Raw genomic sequence first — 24,497 nt, 5'->3', positions numbered from 1 at the left:
GTAATAAGCAATTAATGAACAAATAAAATAGAAGGAACCCTGCACCTAAAGCACCAAAATCAATCAGTAAATAACAAATAAAAAATAGAAGTCCTACCTTAGGGAACACAGCGGGCCGCCGATGAGGGAGCCCATTTGGCCAGGGCTAGGGACGGCGTGCTTCAGGCCCTCCCACATAGCCTGCAGCAAGTACTCACAGATTCGGCCTGCCAGGAGCTACTGCACATGCGCGCAGACTTTAGCGCGCGTGTGCAGAGGTCCCGGCACCATTTTCAGCCCCCAATCCATTGGGCCACGCTGCGCCACGACCGAAGAGAGGCTGGGGAGCAGCTAGAATACTGACGTCTTTTTTCGGCGTGCTTGGAGGCGGACAAAAACGGTGCACCTCGGGTGAGGGTGCCAGAAAAACAGGTTAGGGAGACTCTAGCCCTATGTATCTTTGTGTTTTTGTAGGACTGCATTTCAATCAATAAGTTACATTCATTTTTCCCAAAACAGTCAGTGCATTGTACAGAATAGAGCTTTCTTTAAAGTGATTACTCTGCAATGCAAACTGTTCGACTGACCTTCATTTACTTTATGGCAAATCTGATCAAGTAATGATCACTGACCTTGTCCATTTGGATTTCTTTTCTTTCACAGTTTTGCCAAGTCACACCTGCGGCAATCCAGGCATAATACCGAAAGGAGTTCTACACGGCACCAGATTCAATATTGGGGATAAAATTCGTTACACCTGTGTCACGGGCTATATCCTGGAGGGTCATGCAATACTGACCTGTATTGTTAGTCCAGGAAATGGAGCATCATGGGACTTCCCACCACCTTTTTGCAGAGGTAATGCCACACATTGTTCAAGCAAAATCCACGGAGGTGCAAACATGTTGTATTGTTAAGAGCCTGTGGGTGCGAAAGATGTTAACACAAATAATTTATCTTTGTGGTTTTAAGACTTGTGTTATAGGCATTCAACATGTTCAGTGTTGGGTCCTGAGACATTTCAACATATCTGTCATGTTTCTTGTTTTTCAGCTATTTGGTGTGTAATATTACAGCTAATGCATTACCCCTGTAAACAATTCAAGACAGACAATGAAGAACAATACCTCCATTTATCAGACATATATGATGCTTCGTATCAAAATGTTGCAATAGGATTATTTTCCAAAACCATAGTTCCTCAATGAACTTTGAATTTATTAACCAATTGATCTAAATTTCAATACATTTTGATATTGAGCATGAAAGGATTAATAGATATCCTGTTCTTTCTGAATCACTTCTTAGATACGAACAGAATCAGAACTGTTTTACAACTAAAAGCTCTAAGATTCTGTGCCAATCCGACATACTTTTAATTGGAAAAATTATTTGATTTAAATTTTAATCACCGATAATTCTGGGAGAAAATGTTGAGATCAAACCAGGGGGCAGGCTATCCTAGATCTGGTCCTGTGTAATGAGACAGGATTAATAAACAATCTCCTAGTAAAGGATCTCCTTGGAATGAGTGATCATAGCATGATTGAGTTTCAACTTCAGATGGAGGGTGAGAAAGTTGGATCTCTAACCAGCGTACAATGCTTAAATAAAGGAGACTATGAAGGCATGAGGGCAGAGATAGCTAAAGTGGACGGGGAAAATAGATTGCAGTGTGGGACGGTTGCTGAACAGTGGTGCACATTTAAAGAGATATTTCACAACACTCAAGAAAAACATATTCCAGTGAGGAGGAAAGGATGCAAGAGAAAAGAAAGCCATCCGTGACGAACTAAAGAAATAAAGAATGGTATCCGATTAAAAACAATGGCATACAAGGGACCACTGTTGTTCACAATTTATATTAACAATTTAGACTTTGGAATCAAAAACACAATTTTTAAATTTGCGCACGACACCAAATTGTGTGGTATGGTCAATACTGAGGAGGACTGCAACAAATTACAAGAATACATTAATAAATTTGCAGAATGGGCATAAAGTTGGCAAATGAAATTCACCACAGATAAATCTGAGGTATTAGATTTTGGTAAAAAAAAAGGGAGGTCACTTATTACTTGGAAAATAAGAATGTAAATGGGGTAGAGAACCAAAGGGATCGAGGAGTACAAATACACAAATCATGAAAAGTATTGACACAAGTTAGCAAGGCCATAAAAAAGCCGTCCAAGCACTCGGGTTTATTTCTAGAGGGATAGAATTGAAAAGTAGTGAAGTTATCCTAAACTTGTATCAAACCTTGGTTAGACCACACTTGGAGTACTGTGTGCAATTCTGGTCGCCATATTATAGAAAGGATATAGAGACACTGGAGAGGGTGCAGAGTAGATTTATAAGGATGATACCAGAAATGCGAGGATACACATATCAGGAAAGGATGAACAGGCTTGGTCTCTTTTCTCTTGAAAAAAGAAGGCTGAGGGGTGACCTAAAAGAAGTCTTTAAAATCATGAAAGGTTTTGATAGAGTAGATATAGAGAATATTTCCATTTGTGGGGAAGAGCAAAGCTTGAGTCCATCAATAAAAGAAAGTCACCAAGAAATCAAATAGGGAATTCAAAAGAAACTTCTTTACCCAGAGAGTGGTGAGAATGTGGAACTCACTACCACAAGGAGTGGTTGAAGAGAATAGTATAGATGCATTTAAGGGACAGTTAGTTAAGCATATGTGGGAGAAGGAAATAGAGGGTTATGCTGATAGAGTTACATGAGGAAAGATGGGAGGAGGCTCGAGTGGAGTAATATCATCATCATAGGCAGTCCCTCGGGATCGAGGAAAACTTGCTTCCCCTCTTAGCATGAGTTCTTAGGTGGCTGTACAGTCCAATATGAGAACCACAGTTTCTGTCACAGATGAGACAGATAGTTGTTGAGGGAAAGGGTGGGCAGGGAGCCTGGTTTGCCGCACGCTCCTTCCGTTGCCTGCGCTTGATTTCTGCATGCTCTTGGCGACGATACTCGAGGAGCTCAGCGCCCTGCCGAATGCACTTCCTCCACTTCGGGCGGTCTATGGCCAAGGACTCCCAGGTGTCAGTGGGGATGTCGCACTTTATCAGGGAGGCTTTGTGGGTGTCCCTGTAATGTTTCCTCTGCCCACCTTTGGCTCGTTTGCTGTGGACGAGTTCCGAGTTGGACGCTTGCTTTGGGAGTCTCGTGTCTGGCATGCAAACTATGTGGCCTGCCCAGCGGAGCTGATCAAGTGTGGTCAGTGCTTCACTGCTGGCCTGGACGAGGACACTAATGTTTGTGCGTCTGTCCTCCCAGGGGATTTGCAGAATCTTGCAGAGACATCGCTGGTGGTATTTCTCCAGCGACTTGAGGTGTCTACTGTACATGGTCCACGTCTCTGAGCCATATAGGAGGGCGGGTATTACTACGGCCCTGTAGACCATGAGCTTGGTGACAGTTTTGAGGGACTGATCTTCAAACACTCTTTTTCTCAGACGGCCGAAGGCAGCATTGGCGCACTGGAGGCAGTGTTGAATCTCATCATCAATGCCTGCTCTTGTTGATAGGAGGCTCCCGAGATAGGGGACGTGGTCCATATTGTCCAGGGCCACGGCGTGGATCTTGATGTTTGGGGGGCAGTGCTGTGCGGCGAGGACAGGCTGCTGTAGGACCTTTGTCTGACTAATGTTTAGTGTAAGGCCCATGCTTTCATACGCCTTTGTAAATATGTCGACTATGTCCTGGAGTTCAGCCTCTATGTGTGCACAGACGCAGGCGTTGTCCACGTATTGTAGCTCGACGACAGAGATTGGAGTGGTCTTGGATCTGGCCTGAATATGGCGAAGGTTGAACAGCTTCCCACTGGTTCTGTAGTTTAGCTCCACTCCAGCGGGGAGCTTATCAACTGTGAGGTGGAGCATGGCAGCGAGGAAGATTGAGAAGAGGGTTGGGGCGATGACGCAGCCCTGCTTGACCGGGCCCGGTCCAGACATGAATTGAGTCTGTGATGGATCCGTTGGTAATGGTCACGGCCTGCATGTCGTCGTGGAGCAGGCAGAGTATGGTGACGTACTTTTGGGGGCATCCGAAATGGAGGAGGACGCTCAATAGACCCTCGCGGTTGACAGTGTCAAAGGCCTTTGTAAGGTCGTTGAAGGCTATGTATAAGGGTTGGCGCTGTTCCCTGCATTTTTCCTGCAGCTGTCGTGCTGCAAAAATTATGTCCGTTGTGCCCCGGAGGGGACGAAATCTGCACTGCGACTCTGGGAGGAGCTCCTCGGCCACGGGGAGAAGACGATTGAGGAGGACTCTAGCGACGACTTTCCCAGTGGTTGATAGCAGGGAGATTCCTCTGCAGTTGCCGCAGTAGAACTTGTCCCGTTTTTTAAAGATGGTCACGATCACACCGGCATGGACTTGTTGGACCGAATGGCCTGTTTCTGTGCTGTAAATCCTATGTAAAGATGAATGATAGCCACTGTACCCTGGTAGCTGCATCCAGATGCTACCAATCCTATCTGCAGGCTCTAGCACAGACACTTGTGAGAAGCTATCTTCATATTGCAGAGCTTAGCAGGGGGCCTGTGCCATCTGTTGCAGACCACTACAGCTACAATTCAACATAGGGTTGCCACAACCTTGTGACAGTAAAAGAAGTAAGAAAGTATAATGTTGGAAAGTGTGAGGTCATGCACTTTGGCAGAAAAAAAATCAAAGAGCAAGTTATTATTTAAATAGAGAAAGATTGCAAAGTGCTGCAGTACAGCAGGACCTGGGGGTAATTGTGCATGAAACACAAAAGGATAGTATGGAGCTACAGCAAGTGATCAGGAAGGCTCATGGAATCTTGGCCTTTATTGCAAAGGGGATGGAGTATAAAATCAGGGAAGTCTTGCTGCAGCTATACAGGGGTATTGGTGAGGGCACACCTGGAATACTGCGTGCAGTTTTGGTTTCCATATTTACAAAAAGATATACTTGCTTTGGAGGCAGTTCAGAGAAGGTTCACTAGGTTGATTCCGGGGATGAGGGGGTTGACTTATGAGGAAAAGTTGAGTAGGTTGGGCCTCTACTCATTGGAATTCAGAAGAATGAGAGGTGATCGTATCGAAACATATAACATTATGAGGGGGCTTGACAAGGTGGATGCAGAGAGGATGTTTCCAATGGTGGGGGAGACTAGAACTAGGGGGCATGATCTTAGATAAGGGGCCGCCCATTTAAAACTGAGATGAGGAGAAATTTTTTCTCTCAGAGGGTTATAAATCTGGGGAATTCGCTGCCTCAGAGAGCTGTGGAAGCTGGGACATTGAATAAATTTAAGACAGAAATAGACAGTTTCTTAAATGATAGGGAATAAGGGGTTATGGGGAGCAGACAGGGAAGTGGAGCTGAGTCCATGATCAGATCAGCCATGATCTTATTGAATGGCGGAGCAGGCTTGAGGGGCCATAGGGCCTACTCTTGCTCCTATTTCTTATTTTCTTATGTTCTTAAGTAAAGACTTGTATTTATAAAGTGCCTTTCCTGACCTCTGGATTTTCCAAAGAGTTTTCTAGGCAATGAAGTACTTTTGAAGTGTAGTCACTGTTGTAATGTAGGAAACGTGGTAGCCAATTTGCGCACAGCAATATCCTACAAACAGCAATAAAGTATTCAAGCAACTAATCTATTTTTTATTGATCTTATTTTGAAGGATCAATATTGGTCAGGACAGCAGGGAGAACCTCCGTGCTCTTCTTCGAAATAGTGCCATGGGATCTTTGATGTCAACCTGAGAGGGTAGACGGGGCCTCAATTTAATGTCTCATCTGAAAGACCGCACCCCTTACAGCACATCCTCAGTACTTCACTGATGTGTCAGCATGGACTTAAACCCCCACCCTTCAGACTCAGGCAAGAGGGCTCCAATTGAGCTGTGGCTGACACTCCTTGTCAGTTGAACCAATTCTTCGGTTCTGTAACAGATACAAATAACCTTCCAAATGTACTAGGGGACAGTGGATCTAGTGAGAATGAGGAACTGAAATATATCCTAATTGGGCAGGAAATTGTGTTAGGGAAATTGATGGGATTAAAGGCCGATAAATCCCCAGGTCCTGATAGTCTGCATCCCAGAGTACTTAAGGAAGTGGCCCAAGAAATAGTGGATGCATTGGTGATCATTTTCCAACAATCTATCGTCTCTGGATCAGTTCCTACGGACTGGAGGGTAGCTAATGTAACGCCACTTTTTTAAAAAGGAGGGAGAGAGAAAGCGGGTAATTATAGACCGGTTAGCCTGACGTCAGTAGTGGGGAATATGTTGGAATCAATCATTAAGGATGAAATAGCAGCCCATTTGGAAAGCAATGACAGGATCGGACCGAGTCAACATGGATTTATGAAAGGGAAATAATGCTTGACGAATCTTCTGGAACTTTTTGAGGATGTAACTAGTAGCGTGGACAAGGGAGAACCAGTGGATGTGGTGTATTTGGACTTTCAAAAGGCTTTTGACAAGGTCCCGCACAAGAGATTGGTGTGCAAAATCAAAGCGCATGGTATTGGGGGTAATGTACTGACATGGATAGAGAATTGGTTGGCAGACAGGAAGCAGAGAGTAGGGATAAACGGGTCCTTTTCAGAATGGCAGGCAGTTACTAGTGGGGTGCCGCAGGGCTCAGTGCTGGGACCCCAGCTCTTTACAATATACATTAACGATTTGGATGAAGGAATAGAGTGTAATATCTCCAAGTTTGCGGATGACACTAAACTGGGTGGCGGTGTGAGCTGTGAGGAGGACACTAAGAGGCTGCAGGGTGACTTGGACAGATTAGGTGAGTGGGCAAATACATGGCAGATGCAGTATAATGTGGATAAATGTGAGGTTATCCATTTGGGGGCAAAAACACGAAGGCAGAATATTATCTGAATGGCAGCAGACTAGAAAAAGGGGAGGTGTAACGAGACCTGGGTGTCATGGTTCATCAGTCACTGAACGTGGGCACGCAGGTACAGCAGGCGGTAAAGAAGGCAAATGTTATGTTGGCCTTCATAGCTAGGGGATTTGAATATAGGAGCAGGGAGGTCTTGCTGCTGCTGTACAGGCCTTAGTGAGGCCTCACCTGGAATATTGTGTTCAGTTTTGGTCTCCTAGTCTGAGGAAGGACGTTCTTGCTATTGAGGGAGTGCAGCGAAGGTTCACCAGACTGATTCCAGGGATGGCTGGGCTGTCATATGAGGAGAGACGGGATCAACTGGGCCTTTATTCACTGCCGTTTAAAAGGATGAGAGGGGATCTCATAGAAACATATAAGATTCTGACGGGACTGGACAGGTTAGATGCGGGAAAAATGTTCTCGATGTTGGGGAAGTCCAGAACCAGGGGACATAGTCTTAGGATAAGGGGTAGGCCATTATAGACTGAGATGAGGAGAAACTTCTTCACTCAGAGAGTTGTTGACCTGTGGAATTCCCTGCCGCAGAGAGTTGTTGATGCCAGTTCATTGGATATATTCAAGCGGGAGTTAGATATGGCCCTTACGGTTAAGGGGATCAAGGGGTATGGAGAGAAAGCAGGAAAGGGGTACTGAAGGAATGATCAGCCATGATCTTATTGAATGGCGGTGCAGGCTCGAAGGGCCTAATGGACTACTCCTGCACCTATTTTCTATGTTTCTATGTTGTGGCCTTATGCCCACTTTCCCCTCTTTTAGACATGCCACAGTGCTGACCTATGGAGATGGTGGCACGGAGTTGATTATATCATGGGGAGCAAATGGATGGATGGATGGATTCGTCACTTGTAAATTTTCCCCCTTCAAGCCTTTATCCAATTCCCTTTTGAAAGTTATTGATGAATCTGCTTCCACCACCCTTTCAGGCAATGCATTCCAGATAACAAGTCACTGTGTAAAAAAATGTTTTCCTCATGTTCCCTCTGATTCTTTTGTTACTTAACTTAAATCTTTGTTCTTTGGTTACCGACCCTTTTGTCTCTGGAAACAGTTTCTCCTTATTTACTCTATCAAAATACTTTATGATTTTGAACACCTCTATCAAATCTCCCCGTAACCTTCTCTGCTCTGTTTTGTGCACAAGGTTCTTTGGCTTAGCGTGTAAGAGAACCTATTCAAAAAGGTCATTCTGTATGTGACCTTGATATCTTTTAATATGGTAAATGAGCAGTAATTATCCAGAAAATACTGTCCAATTGTTCAGAATGCAATTTTCTCCATTTTCACCTGTCAATTTATTGTTGGTAAGTTGACTCATATAATGAAACATGCTGGGGCGAAACTGGGCTCGGTAGCGCCCATTATTCAGAGCCATGATGGCAGCAGTCCGAGCTTCCAAACTGAAGCACTCAGATGTTGGCTGGCTGCTGCTGATGTTGCAATGGAAGCTGAGACATTGACCATCAGACGCTGCATCATGGTTGGTTCCACAGGTGTGTTGATGGAGTTGGCCACCAGTTCCATGCTGGAAATGATGGGCTCCAAGCTCTGCGCAAAGCCTTGTGCCAAGTTGGTGCCAGACTCCTCCATGCTCCTTGACTTCGAATGCAGGATTTCTGGCAGGCTTCCCAATGCACCAAACATTTTGGTGTTTATATCCATAAGACCTTTTCTGTCACCTGGCCATGTTGAAGTCCTCATCTGAGTTCTCTGCAGCAGAACCCATGTGCAACCTCCCCCTCCTGTTAGCGAGTACCTGCACTATCCTTTCCCCTTGCCCTGACTGCAGGGCACTTGTGCCCAGTTTCTCACCACATGCTGATCCCTATGTTTATCCTCTAAATTATGCGCAGTGTCAATATCTGAGCTGGTGGCTGCAAGTGTGAAATGGAGTGATGGTATTTTTTAAATCTTCACTGTCTTCCTCCACTGCCTGGGCAGGTTGCAATTCTTGCGGATCTGACAGGAAAAGGGACAAGAGTAATGTTGCGGTGAGGGGAGCAGAGAAAGTAAGAAGTGCATGATTACGCCATCTGCAGCTTGTAAGTCAGAAGAGATTTTCGGATGACGGGGACGTGAGATGTGAGAAGGAGGATTAGGTATGCGATACCATCATCCTCAATTGACTGAGCCCTACTGGTGGGCACGGCCTCAGCAGTGGCTGTTCCAATAATGGCCAGCACCGTCTCCTCCATGGGAGTTAGAAAACACTGGCGAACCTCTCCCCCTCCAATTAGTTCCTGCTGCCTCCGGTTGTCCACCACCTTCTCCTGCACGAGAGAGGGAACTGTGTCAGTGAGTGCTGTTCATGATTTTTGGGTGATGTGTCTGTCAAGGTTGAATAGTTGGCAATGTGTACAAGGTGTGAGATGTGATTATGAGGCTTGCAACAGTGTGTGATGGTGAGGTGAAGCATGTGAGTGTTAAGTATGAATCCTGATTGATGGAGATTGTTGGTAGGTGAATGATTGGGGTGTGGTGAATTGAGCAGTGGCTGAGACTACTGGTGCAATTGGTAGGATATGGCATTTACCGGATACATTCACTGACCATGACTACTCGTGTGAGATCATTAATCTTCTTGCGGTACTGCAGCCAGATCTTTGGGGCTAAACTCTTGGCATTGACCTCCAACTCAATCTGTTCCCACTGCCTTCTCATAATTTATCTGGAGGGTCTCCTTCCTCCCTGCGAATACAGAATAATTTCTCCTCCTTTCCACCGCCTCCATCAAGACCTCCAGTGCAGCGTCCGAAAACCTTGGTGCACACTCTCTCCTATGGTCAGTCATTGTTGATTGTTGCACAGCACACTATTTCCAATGATCACAGCCTATCCAGCAGCCATAATGCATCTTCCTTTTACGAGGTACAGGCTAGCTTTAAGTCGTGCAGACTAGCTTTAAGCTGTGTAGGCTAGCTTTAAGTAGTGCGAGGAAGTAACCATATTGGGTCCTCTGCTGATGCATGCATCCAATGAACAGCGCAGTTAGTGCTGGCTGCGCACAGAAATCATTATAATGAGCAGGCAGCACGAAGTTGCCATGCTGCCTGCATTACACTGAACGATGGTGAGTTAATGCGGTCACCGCGCCTGTTCTCGGGATATCCAATTTAACCATCATTGAGTCATAAAGTAGAAGATAACACGATAGTCCAACGTAAAATAACACATTTGACCTTTAACAGCTGTGACTTATTTCCAACTGGCACGAACTGAAGCAAAGTGGTTTACCAAAGCCCAATAACTCCAGTTTATAGGAGACATGAGCTTTATAATCTATGGAAAAATTATTAAATGGAAATATGAAATTAGGGAATGGAAAAGCTGTTAAGTGGACAGCTAAAATATGTGAACAAAACGTAACATAAATCTCAAAACAATAAAACAAATGGAGGACTACAGGAAGTGGCTCCATGATCTCAAAACCCTCCCCACCTCCCTGCAAATATCGAGCCCATCTGTTTTGTGTCATAAGTTATTGGCTGATACAGGTTTACTTGATGGCTGATTAAATGATTCCATTTGATGGCTGACACAGCCAGTGAAATGAATCATGTCATAAAAGCAGAAAATTACACTCTAATTAAGGCCAGTAATCTTCAGCTTTTAAAACCCAATTTTAGTATCACTTTGTTCTTGATTTACCTAGTTGTCTCTTCTATGTTCTGTAACCTTTAAGTCCTGTCATGTTGTACTTCGTGCCACACCATGAATTCTCAACAGACAAAAAAAGTAACCACAGAAAGGATATTCCTGCTGGTTTGTTTATAAGAAATGCCCAAACTGATGTGTGCTCTTTAGTCCTTCAGGCAAGTGTTATTGGATGACTTGATAAGAATTTTCATATTTGCACTTTTGTAGTGGGGATCATGGGACAGCAACATCTGTGTATCAGTTCCCTGTGTTTGCGCAGGTAAAGCCAGCTCACTTATTCTGGTGGAGGAAGTGTGGAGCCACACTGTGAGTCTACAATTCTGCCATTGGGATAAGGCAGCTGGGTTTAGCAACGCAAAGTTGGAGAGCTGACGCATGCAATGAGTTACATTGCATAATAAGTGCCGAAACGTGGAAAAGAGGTGTTGGAGTTCTGGGAGGTAGTAATCTGGACTGCCACTGGTTGTCCTTGTGGTGAGCATTGTCTGCAGGTGCTCTGGTAGCACTTGGCACTGATCTGCAACTGCTCCCATGCTGACTTGGAGCTTATGGAGCCAGATCCTGTCGGGCACTGCCAGATAGGTGGGTCAAGGCCTGTAACTATGGTTGGTGGCATAATGGTGAATGTTGACCGTCTTGCTCTGGTATCAGCTGATCTCCCTGGCATGCAATTCTTTCATCTATTATCTGTCCAAGCATTAAAAACTCTAGCTGTGATGATTTAAAAGCAAACCCAACAGAAATGAAAACTTCCATTCGACAAAAATGCCCGTCTTTCTTTAAGTGCTTCTTCCTTCCCCACATGTCAGAGTTCATTTTGGTTTTACAGCCTTCTTTGAATGGACAGACTTAATACAGGAAGGTAATTCAATTCAATAATGGAGGGTTGAATACCAGTGTCCTCCTTTAAGTGCTGTATGAATGTATAATCAAACCCTTGTAAATTATGTGTGGGAGATATATTTCCCTTGTGAAGGCACAGCAGCAGATATGACTCTGCACACTGCCTTTGGAGCAGAGACGGACCGGGAAGAAAGAGATTTCTGGTTTCTGCTTGCCAGATTTATGCTGGCTGGAGTATTTTCCCAGACTGGATTTTCTTGGCTCAGTTGTGTTAAACCCTGTACAAAATGTGTGGTCATCAATCAAGAAAAATAATCTTCACATGGCAGACACTACATTTTAAGGATAAACATGTTTTAAGGATAGCATTTTGATAATCTCATAATTCATGACATTGCTGCCACTGAGCTGAATAATTCCGAGTAGTTCTCAGTCCAGTAGCACAGAAACCCAGACAACATATCAGAAATTACTAAAAAGAAAACTACAAGCTGAAGGTCACCTTGGATAGACAAGAACAGCAGCGAGAAACTGGAAAACAAAACGGGTTCAGCTGTCTGACTTTCCGCCTTTGTCAGTGCTCCCAAACCTGGGATACAACCGTATATAAAAAATTGGAGGTGATATCACGGGCAATTATAGAATTTGGTGAGGGGACATGTCCCATGGAGAAAAAAAAACTCGGCTGGCCCCTTCATCTGTAAAATATTTTTGAAATCTCCCCACCATCTTAATGTATGATTACCTATTATCCCTAACCTTATTTCTTGTGCGAGACTGACTAAAAGCTGCTTGGTGACAGGAAGATGGATTTATTTAGTGTTTGAATTCTGAGGAGGAGTTAGTGAAGGCCATTCAGAGCTTGTGGAGCAGCTGTTCGAAGCTGACTGAGATCTCAGGCGAAGCTTGTTATAGGTTGAAATTTTGCAACATAATTTTGTCTCTCAAACAGCCTGATGGATCAGATCCCTTACGGCTTGAAATCAGCATCTTGCATATCTAAAGCCGTCCAGCAGTTTTTGGCCCAGCTCTTAGTTTCCTTATCTGCTTTGTGACTGACATCTGCGTTCCATGTGTGAAAGGACCTGTAGGGCAGTGTGCATTGTAGCAGTCATCCTGATGCTCTAGACATCCAAATCCAGTTGTGTGTTCCAGGCTTGCTCATCACCAACTGTTTAATCCAATCCTTACAGAAGGGGCTTTGGCATAACGCGTGCCCATGTGAGGCTACTTCCCTGCATAAACCTTGTATTGATATTGCAGTTGGGCCCCCGATTATGTCATCAGAGCCCGATCTGCCGATTTAAAGAAGGACCCCACCACCTTCAGGAGGGTATCCTCAATGCCTGCAGTTTTGCATTGCAGTCAGCCAGATCGGGGTGGATACTCAGTGGCTTAGTCCCAAGCTCCATTTCTACTGCTCCCCCACCTAGTTTTGGCTGGGTGAGGGGTTTAAAATTCTCCCTTATGGTTTATTCAAGGCATCATTGTTGAAGGAATAGAATAGAATGGGTGATGGTGACCAATGTGGCGCCTCTCCCCTTTTGAGAGAAAGATGGGTTGAGTGATTCTCTCTTTTACCCTTACGTAGATCTTGGAGATGGAGTACACTGTCAGATGAAATATAAAATTTGCCTTGCAATCTTATAGCTTCCAGATTTTTCATGAGGGTACCACTACATATTTGAAAAACAACGAAAGCAATTTAAATTTGTTTTCCGTGCACCTTACAATGCTCTGCAATCTCGACTGAAGCAATAATTGTCCCACACTTTTCTCACACCAGTGAAATCCTGACTGCCCCATGTAAAGGAACTAACTAATTTAGTTTTTATGTGTGAAGATTAGCTGTGAAAAACATTCCATATTTGGCACATCTTTTACATATTTTAATGTTCCCAGTGTGGATTGATACCAGGAAGCATGGAGCTTGCATGTTTACACGATCGACCTTTTCTGCTCATTAGTGCCACAAATATACAAATCACATGCCTACCAATATTGATACATGCTTTTAAAATCTAAATTGATGTCGAACAAGGTAGACTTAATTTAATTCTATCTATATGTGGATTTTTGATATACACAGACCTTTGCACAGCTATGCAATTTTCTCTCTCAACGATTGCCAGCATTCTCCGCCTGAATGTACAGTGCATAGATGAAGAAAATTCAGACGAAATGGTGCCAGGTTCAATGAAAGGCTCAATTATACCTTTTCAATTTTTCACTCTTGTACAGAAAATGAAGAATAGTGGCGGTTGTCGATGTAAGAGTACCTCGCAGGGATAAGATAATATGCTACACTGAGAGTAAGCCTCAAGTGCTTTTTGTGTTTTACATCCTGAGATGAGATTACTTGCCTTACAATAACTATCATCCTCACATTTTTTTGCTGTATAGTGTTTTATTTCGCAAGAAAAATAGAAGTGCGGTTCATTGTTGATGCACAACTTTTTTTCCCTCACGGAACATGAACAACAAGAACACTCCATGCAGTTATTGAGTCACATCCTTCCTCAAAGATTCCTATTTTGGCTTAATCACTGCAGGACTATGCTTCATAAAATTAACTTTGTAATAAGATGTAGTGCTGGGCATAAGGCTGTAAAATAAACAGATTAAAAGCTCAGAAATCTCCAAAATATAAAAGGTTCGGACTTGAAAACTTCTTTAAGGATAGTCGGGAATTTTTTAGCATAGGTGTTTGCCCATCATTTGGAAAGCTTAGAGAAGTTTATATGCTGCAGTTGGGATAAGAGAAGTTTCAGTGATGATCTTGAACTATATTCATTAATAAGTAGCGCAAGAGGAATCCAGAAGATAATTTTGTCAGTCAGAACATTACAACCAGATGACATAAATTTAAATCAGTGAAGAAGTACACTTACATGGCCTAGCCAGACTCCCCTATTAAAGTTGCATTAAATAATGAGTGCAAGGAGTTGGTTCAGACCAGTGACGGGAAACCTGCCACGTTTGATTTAGGGAGACACAGCTTTCATCCAACAGAAGTGGATCCATTCGTAAAACTGTATTTTTGCTCTGCGTGTTATGATATGTAAAGAAGTACAGGTAAAGATTAGCTGGTCTATCCAACCTGGCCTTTACTGCCAAGGTGAAACTTCTGCATATCATCACCACCACCCCCACCCTATAAAAGAATATAAGAACATAAGAAATAGGAGCAGAAGTAGGCCATTTGATCCCTCGAGCCTGCTCCGCCATTCAATAAGATCATGGCTGATCTGATCCTGGCCTCAACTCCACTTCCCCGCCAGCTCCCCATAACTCTTGATTGCCTTATCGTTCAAAAAATTGTCTATCTCCACCTTAAATACATCCAATGGCCCATATCATGCAGTCTCCTAGAAAAGAGCTGGGGCAATTTAAGAAAGCCTCTGGGAAATTCCTCTCTGACCCCCAAAGGAGAGTAATCAACTTCCAGGAGACCACAATGACTGGCTGACACATCACCTGCCCCCCTAATACCCTATTTGTAGTTATATTAGGCACTGTCAGGAAGTTGTCTGGCTCCCATTTGAATGCGTAGCAAATCTGCACTAACTGCTTGTGTTGGCAACTTGCTTCTTTCCTCCTCCTTCTTGTTCTTCCCCTTTCTCTTCAATATTTAACATTCTGACTTCATATTGTTTCTTACAAATAACATATGTATTTTAACTTTTTCTTAGTACTTTCTTCTCTTGAAAGGCCTGCTTATTTTTCTGTGCCTCCATAATTTTCTTGTCCATTCCGTTGAGGGGCGCCTGTAACTAAGGGTACGATTAAGCAAAAGCAAACGGACTGCTTAGAATGCTGTGGGCCCAACGGGTGCAAGTTGGACTGCCAGCTCCTCACAAAACGGAGTGATAGGTTTTATTGACTGTGAAAGTCTTAATCGGACATTAAAATTAAAACTCAAGCTGGACCACATGGGAGCTTTTGAAACTTCAGCTAATGAGAAGTCCAAAAGTCAAGCTGCTTCTTATTGCTTTGTGAGTGGGTGTGAATGACTTCACACCGGAGTTGTATCACAGATTTTGCTTTAAGCAAAGCTAAATCCACTTTGCAGGAACACTGCTGCATATATTGGTCTATTAAATTTAGCCCCCAGTTGGTTACAACCTGTTCCTTGCCAGTCGGAGACTGAACAGTGAAGTTTGACTTGATGGTTTCACTGCAGTGACCAGGTCAAACCTTGTCCTGGTTTCTGAGCAACATGCAGAAACGCAGAACACCTGGCTTGGCCTAAGGGAGTGGGCAAAATGAATTGCTTTGTCAGCAGTGGTACAGGAGCGAACACAACAATAATTGTGTTGTTGGACTTTGGTTTCTTGCAGTCCCTACATATTCAGTGAAACAATTAAGATTTAATCAGAGCTTAAATGGTGAAACGCTCCATTTAACTGACCTGCTCCATTTACTTAATGTGTTCTTCCACTATAAAAGTTATCTGCTTCAGTCCCTCTTTGTTCATTTGTATCAAACTGATTTCCAATCTCCTCTTGTACCATGGGTGAAGTACTCTGCTCTGAGGTGTGAGGAAGTTCATTCACTGCTTGTGGCTTTATCTTGACTCAGACTGCACCTCCTTCCAAGAAATGGCCTTTCAACAGTTCTACTCACTTGCACAATCTTCTCCAATTGTTTACTTTCATAGCCAATGAAGTTAGTTGTGGCTTCTTCTATTTGATAGGAAGTTTGTCAGAAGAAAAAAAGCAGACATTCCTTGAGTGGTTTCTGCTGCCAGTCAATAGGATAGAATGCAGTGGGATTTGGCAGATATCACCTCATCAGAGTCGTTCGCGAGTTGCTGAGTCTGAGCATTAACTCTGTCAAAAACGCTCTTTTAGAATCCCTGGAGTGTATTTTTATTGGGCCAGGAATAATAATCCTGCTCCCAGGATTCCTAGTTTGATCATTTCTAATATTTAAATTCTATACTGGAATAGTTTATATAAAACAACAGAAATGATGAGTACTGCAGTAAAAGAACACAGCTCCCCCTGGCTCAATAAATTGAATCTTACAGCATTGGCACATAATGATTCCAGCCATTATATGGAGAAGGAAAACACATTTAATTTGTACTCTTTGCATTCACAAAATAACATTGCAAACATTAGAATCAGTTGCTCACTTGTTAAGACATGCAAAATATATACATGGTGACATCATTTCCAGATCAAGTGTTCCCTTTATGGTGTAGATTTGATAAAACATGTATAAGATATTTTTCTATTGCAGGACTGCAGCTAATGTGAGGAGCGTGGGTCTCTCTGCAACTATAACTTTAACATACAAACAAATTTCCCAAAGCGCTTCACAAGAAGCGTAATCAGAAATAAATGGATGGCAAGCTAAAGAAGGAGATACAGGCAACTCTCGATTATCCGGGTCCCTCGGGGATTGGGCTATTCCGGAAAAACGATTTTTCCGTTAGGTTGAGTCTACATTTTAAAGTTAAAACTTTAATGAATAAATACAATCGTTAGGGCGAGTTTACATTTATAAGTTAAAACTTTAATGAATCAATACAATCAGCTACAAACAGTAACAAAAGATGGACATTACCAGCATGCATGTACAGGTTCTGTGCCTGGAACCCGGTGCCAGCACTGCCCTCGTTCCCAACGTCAGCGGCGGCTGTGAGAGGCAGCGACACACACACACACACCAGCAAAGCAAGGGCAGAGGAGGGTGATTTTTATGGTGACTGAGAAAGAGAGAGAGAGAGTGTGTGAGAGACAGAATGATCAAATACAAATGAGCACAGTGTTTGGAAGGCGATTTTTCCAAATTATTTGGAGCTGTCTTCACTTGTTAGCAACAGAATTTTAAATCCCATTACAACGTTTTCACGTTGGATCCATGTACGGATAATCAAGAGTTGCCTGTCGTTTGAGGGCTTGGTCAAAGAGGTTGGTTTTAAGGAGGGCCTTAAAGGAGGAGAGGAAGATAGCCAGGTGAAAGACTTAGCTAAGGGATTCCAGATTGGGGGCTGAAGGTACAGCTGTCAATATTGGGAGCGTAAGCACAAAAGTCCAGAGTCGAAGGAATGGAGAGTTAATGGGGTGGGAGGAATGTAAGTTATAGAGATAGTGACGGATGAGGCACTGAAGGGATTTCAACACCACGATGAGAATTTTAAATTGTAGGTACAGGGTATTGGGCGAATGTTGATTTGGCACCCCATCCACCACCTTAAACATTCACTCCTCCACCACCGACTCACCAAATCTGCAGTGTGTACCATCTATCTACAAGATGCACTGCAGCAATTCGCCAAGGCTTCTTCGACAGCACCTCCCAAACCCACAACCTCTACCACCTAGAAAATATGGGCAGCAGACACAAGGGAGCACCATCATCTCCAGGTTCCCCTCAAAGTCACGCACCATCCTGACTTGGAAGTATATCGCCGTTCCTCCATCGTCAGTGGGTCAAAATCTTGGAACTTCCTCCCTAACAGCACGATGGGAGTACCTTCACCACATGGACTGCACCGATTCGAGAAGGCGGCTCACCACCACCTTCTTAAGAGCAATTGGGGATGGGCAATAAATGCTGGCCTTGCCAGCGATGCCCACATCCTGTGAACGAATAAAAAAAAAAGATGTGCAATGACAGGACTGAAAGGTGAGCGAGACTTGGTGCAGGAAAATATATGGGCAGCAGAGCTTTGGATGAGCTGAAGTTTAGGGAGGCTGGAAGATGGGATGCTGCCCAGAAGAACATTGGAATAGTTAAAACTGGAGATAAGAAAAGCATGGAGAATATTTTCAGCAACAGGAAGGCTGAGGCAGGAATGTTACATAGTCTTACATAAAATTTGTAGCACATAATGATGGCAATGTTCTATGCAGTGTTTAATCAGAGGAAGTTACGGCTCACCCAGAATTTGATGCTGAACAACCAGTCTGACAACACAGATGCAGTGATGGGGTTTAGAGAGGTGTGAATAGATAGAGGAGGGCAGTGAATCCAGAGGAGAGGGGGACAAGATGAAAAAAGTAAGCAGATGAGGAAGAGGAGGCAGACAAGGACAGATCCTTAGGGGACTCTCGAGGTTACGGTCTGGGGGTGGAACAAGATGGTATTGCTGGAGATGCTCTAGCTATGACGATTGATATGTAAGATTGGAATGAAGCATTAAGTTGGACAATGGAGACAAGGCATTGGAGGAGGAGGATGTGGCAGAACACATCAAAGACTGCAGAAAAATCGAGGAGAATAAGGAGGAATAATGCACCAATGTCACAGAGGACGTCATCTGTGACTTTGGTTTGGGGCATTTCGGTGCTGTGGCAAGGTCATAAACCTGTTTCAAGAGATTCAAACAGGAAATTACAAGAAAGATGGGCTCAGATTTGGGAGGTAACAACATGTTGGCTAGCATGAGGACCAGGAAGGAAAGCAGTTTAGTGGGAATTGTTGTTAGCAGAGCAGCAGATCGGTCTCATGGATAAAATGAGCTTGGAGAGGAGATACAAGAGAAACTAGAAAGACATGTAGATGGGAGAGAATAAAGGTTTTTCTGGGGACAAGCGTATCACAGATGGAAGTGACGAAGTGGTGGAGGAATTGAATGGCTGAAGAAATATTGTGGCAACTGGAGAGCTTGAAAGTGCCACTGTAAGTGACGGTAAGAGATTTTTTCATGGTTGGATGCAGAAGCAAGTGTGGTTGGAAGGGAGTAGGAGATGCGAGTGGAGAGGGATGTAAGGAATTGGTCAGCGATGGCCTTGTCTGTGATCGAGCGAAGAGAGTAAAGATGCAAAGTGAGATAGAAAGGTTGTGATAGTGGCTGTGAAAATGGTTGAGTTTACATGGAGGGGGAGATTTAGGGAGGACAGGAGCGCAGTGAATCCAGAGGATAGAGGGCAAGATGAATTGAGCTGGAGACTGTAATCACCAAGGGTGAGGAATCAATTGGTAGAGAGGCTAAGGAAGGAAAGGGGAGGATATTTCTGAGAGAAACGCAGGGTGAAGCTTGCTGGGGGATAGATAATGAGGATTTTGAAGGAAAGGCTAGAGTAGTAGAATAAGGTGAAGAACTTGAAGGCGGAGAAGGTACCAGATGAGTAATAGGATAGACCAAGATGTAATTTGGCAATAAGGGCCAGTGTTTTGGATGGGATATGTGATGTAAAGTATTGACAGGTGGGGAAGCTTCTGTAAGGGGCAAGGTGTCACCACCTAGAAGCCAAGTTTCATTCAAATCCAGGATGTCACTGCAATCACCCAGAATAAGATTGTGTTTGGCAAGGAGCTTGTTCATGAGTGATCAAAGCGAAATGTGGAGAAGACCGGTGATTGTACATCCGCTTGTAAAGTCCAAGAGGGCAGTATTGGGTGGACTAAGCAGGAGGGAAGTGAGATTGGTAAGGCTCGTCCCCAGCAAGTCTGCTGGGTGGTGAGAGAGGGATGGGACAATTGGAGGTATTGCTCATAAGCGGCAGCAATGTGTGCTTCAATGGGCACTTCAGAGTATGCCAGAAGAGAAAAAAGTGTAGCTGTGAGCTTATTCAAGGGGTTGGTGATGGTGGTCATTGAAGCTTGTGATGAATGCCTCTCCGTTCTTGGCCAGCAGTGGGGTGGGGCCTTGGGTGCTTGGGATGTAGGTAGCCTTGACTGTGCTGAAAAATCCTTGCACGTCATGGCTGTCGGCCAGCTGCTGGATATCCTGTGCTTGCTCCACCCACCATCTATTCTTTAGCTCACGGACCTCGGCCTTCAGCTGCCTGTAGAGCTGCTTTGCTGCTCCCGAGTTGGGTTGCTGCTTTAAGTTCAGAAATGCCTTGCACTTGCGGCTTATTAGCTTCTGGATCTCCTGGTCGTTCTTGTCAAACTATTCTTGGTGTTTCCTGGTTGAGTGACCAAGCGTCACTGGTTATGGAGGCCTTGAGGGCAGACCAGGCGCTGTGGGCACTCTGCATCTCGGGATCATCGGGGGTTGCCAGGTTGGTAATGATGGGGCTGGCTGTAGAGGGCTTTCTTAACAGGGTCTTTCAGAGCCCCGGCATTGATATTCCTGCGGCATTGTTTCTGTTGCCGTCACTGCTTTGGGGCTAAATCTATGTTAATGACGGAGTTAATCTCCGCCCAGCAGTCGTCGGTTCCTGCCATGAGGGTGGGTGATGCACACGTCCTTGCAGTGCCTTAAATCTGGCACCAAGCTTATGGTCTAAAGGGTAGTAGTAATACCTAGCCTCCGATATGACTCAGAGACATGGACTATATACAGCAGACACCTCAAAGCACTGAAGAAGTATCACCAGTGCTGCCTCTGCAAGATCCTGCAAATCCACTGGGAGGATAGAAGCACCAACGTCAGTTTTCCCACTCAGGCCAACATCCCCAGCGGCGAATCACTGACCACACTCAACCAGTTCTGTTGGGCGGGCCATCTTGTCCGCATACCTGACACGAGACTCCCTAAGCAAGCGCTCTACTCAGAACTCCAACACGGCAAGCGAGCCCCAGGTGGACAGAGGAAATATTTCAAGGACACCCTCAAAGCCTCCTTCATAAAGTGTACCATCCCCCACCGATACCTGGGAATCCCTGGCCCAAGACCACCCAAAGTGGAGGAGGAGCATCTGGGAGGGTGCTGAGCACCTCAAGTCTCAAGTCTTGTTGCCGAGAGCATGCAGAAATCAAACACAGACAGCGGAAGGAGCCTGCGGCAAACCAGGCTCCCCACCCACCCTTGCTCCACCTGTGACAGAGACTGAAATTGGACTGTACAGCCACCTGAGAACTCACTTTTAGAGTGGAAGCAAGTTGTCCTCGACTTCAAGCGACTGCCTATGATGATGGATATGATGGTGACAGGAGAGATTTGTCTGCATCATAACTTCAGACATGTCTTGGGTTGGGGTAAAGATTATGGGGGCAATGGGTGCTCGGCAAAGTACCCAAGAGGTGAGAAATGACTGGGTGACAGGAAGAGGAGGAGACAGGAGAGAAGAACCTGAGAAGGGACCAAGTGAAACTAAAGGAGATAGTTTTTATGGACATTGTGTAGTGTTAATGGCCACAAGTTCAGGGTAACCAAATGTGACTTCACAAAATTGCCGTCATGTCATTTTTGGTGCATTTGGGACAGCCGTGCCTATATTTATACAATTGATCTGCAAACTCACAATGTGACCAGCACCTGACTTAAAAGTGAAAGGCGGTGGATGGGTGCAGTGCATGGGTCGAATGGCTTACTTCTGTGCCATAAATTTCTATGATTCTAAAGGGAAATTGATTCATAAATCAGGAAAAGTAGAAAATAGACTATGTCCCAGCAATAGTACAGATTTTATTGGAATCAAAAAATTGGAGTCTAATTTTTTGTCATCATTTCTGGGTCTGGGAGGGAAGCTTTTGTACAATTTACAGGATTCTATGTTTATACCCATAGTTTGTAGATGCTGCTCATAGAATATGGAGGTGTTTGTATTTAATTAATGTTTAATCTTCTCATTGTATCTGAAAACAAAACATATATTGCAGCTGTTGCCATTAGTCTGAGTCAAGCTAAATTCCAATCTACATTCATTGTGTGTGTGTGTTCTGCGTCACTAACATTACCATTCATCTGTGCCATACCTTCAGACATGTCTTGGTTGCAGCTGGCACAGAACTGCTCAAGGTGGTAACTTACTGCTTGTCAAATTCAATCTGGTCAATTCACTCTCGATTTATACTGGAGTTAGCTTTGACATGCAGTCAAAAACACTATGCATGGATGAAAACTGTGTCATCGAACTGGCCCGTTGGTCAAATTAGACTGGTATACCTTTCAATACACTCTATTGTATGGATAATTGATCAAGAACATTAAGGACTACGGATAAGTCTGCTTATGACCTGGTACATAGAAACATAGAAAATAGGTGCAGGACTAGGCCATTCGGCCCTTCGAGCCTGCACCGCCATTCAATAAGATCATGGCTGATCATTCCTTCAGTACCCCTTTCCTGCTTTCTCTCCATACCCCTTGATCCCCTTAACCATAAGGGCCATATCTAACTCCCTCTTGAATATATCCAATGAACTGGCATCAACAACTCTCTGCTGCAGGGAATTCCACAGGTCAACAACTCTCTGAGTGAAGAAGTTTCTCCTCATCTCTGTTCTAAATGGCCTACCCCTTATCCTAAGACTGTGTCCCCTGGTTCTGGACTTCCCCAACATCGAGAACATTCTTCCCACATCTAACCTGTCCAGTCCCGTCATAATCTTATATGTTTCTATGAGATCCCCTCTCATCCTTCTAAACGCCAGTGAATAAAGGCCCAGTTGATTCAGTCTCTCCTCATATGACAGCCCAGCCATCCCTGGAATCAGTCTGGTGAACCTTCGCTGCACTCCCTCAATAGCAAGAACGTCCTTCCTCAGACTAGGAGACCAAAACTGAACACAATATTCCAGGTGAGGCCTCACTAAGGCTCTGTACAACTGCAGTAAGACCTCCAGGTGAGACCCTGTACAACTTTCCTATATTCAAATCCCCTAGCTATGAAGGCCAACATACCATTTGCCTTCTTTACCGCCTGCTGTACCTACATGCCCACTTTCAGTGACTGATGAACCATGACACCCAGGTCTTGTTACACCTCCCCTTTTTCGAGTCTGCCGCCAGTCAGATAATATTCTGCCTTCGTGTTTTTGCCCCCAAAAAGGATAACCTCACATTTATCCACATTATACTGCATCTGCCATGTATTTGCCCACTCACCTAATCTGTCCAAGTCACCCTGCAGCCTCTGAGCGTCCTCCTCATAGCTCACAACGCAACCCAGTTTACTGTCAGCTGCAAACTTGGAGATATTACACTCTATTCCTTCATCCAAATCGTTAATGTATATTGTAAAGAGCTGGGGTCCCAGCACTGAGCCCTGCGGCACCCCACTAGTCACTGTCTGCCATTCTGAAAAGGACCCGTTTAGCCCGACTCTCTGCTTCCTGTCTGCCAACCAGTTCTCTATCCATGTCAGTACATTACCCCCAATACCATGCGCTTTGATTTTGTACACCAATCTCTTGTGCGGGACCTTGTCAAAAGCCTTTTGAAAGTCCAAATACACCACATCCACTGGTTCTCCCTTGTCCATAAATCCATGCTGACTCAGTCCGATCCTGTCACTGCTTTCCAAATGGGCTGCTATTTCATCCTTAATGATTGATTCCAACATATTCCCCACTACTGCTGTCAGGCTAACCGGTCTATAATTACCCGCTTTCTCTCTCCCTCTTTTAAAAAGTGGCGTTACATTAGCTACCTTCCAGTCCATAGGAACTGATCCAGAATCGATAGTTTGTTGGAAAATGATCACCACTATTTCTAGGGCCACTTCCTTAAGTACTCTGGGATGCAGACTATCAGGACGCGGGGATTTATCGGCCTTTAGCCCTATCAATTTCCCTAACACCATTTCCCACCTAATAAGTATATCTTTCAGTTCCTCATTCTCACTAGACCCACTGTCCCCTAGTACATTCGGAAGGTTATTTGTATCTTCCTTTGTGAAGACAGAACTGAAGTATTGGTTCAATTGGTCTGCCATTTCTTTATTCCCCATTATAAATTCACCTGAATCCGACTGCAAGGGACCTACGTTTGTCTTTACTAATCTTTTTCTCTTCACATATTTATCGAAGCTTTTGCAGTCAGTTTTTATGTTCCCTGCAAGCTTCCTCTCATACTCTATTTTCCCCTTCTTAATTAAACCCTTAGTCCTCCTCTGTTGAATTCTAAATTTCTTCCAGTCCTCAGGTTTGTTGCTTTTTTGAGCCAATTTATATGCTTCTTCCTTGGTTTTAATACGATCCTTAATTTCCCTTGTTAGCCATGGTTGAGCCACCTTCCCAGTTTTATTTTTACTCCAGACAGGGATGTACAATTGCTGAAGTTCATCCCTGTGATCTTTAAATGTTTGCCATTGCTTGTCTACTGTCAACCCTTTAAGTGTCCTTTGCCAGTCTATTCAAGCCAATTCACACCTTATATCGTCGAAGTTACCTTTCCTTAAGTAGAGATAGGTAAACATATTTGGTGCAAGCTCTGTCCATTTGTACTCCAATTTTGCAATAGGGGAATGACAACCAGTGTAG

At 44.2% G+C, this 24,497-nt stretch overlaps 1 protein-coding gene across 1 annotated transcript in view; it reads left to right on the top strand.

Annotated features, from left to right (window-relative positions):
• The window catches only part of LOC139266579 (CUB and sushi domain-containing protein 1-like), a 3,131,815-nt gene that overhangs the window by 1,181,224 nt on the left and 1,926,094 nt on the right, over nucleotides 1–24,497 (top strand). Inside the window, exon 4 of the mRNA XM_070884173.1 lies at nucleotides 643–837. Coding sequence (XP_070740274.1) covers nucleotides 643–837 — 195 coding nt within the window. The remainder of the gene's footprint in view (nucleotides 1–642; nucleotides 838–24,497) is intronic.

This window comes from Pristiophorus japonicus, chromosome 7 (assembly GCF_044704955.1).
Source record: "Pristiophorus japonicus isolate sPriJap1 chromosome 7, sPriJap1.hap1, whole genome shotgun sequence".
Taxonomy (NCBI): Eukaryota; Metazoa; Chordata; class Chondrichthyes; family Pristiophoridae; genus Pristiophorus; species Pristiophorus japonicus.
This window is presented reverse-complemented; position numbering and strand designations above follow the sequence as displayed.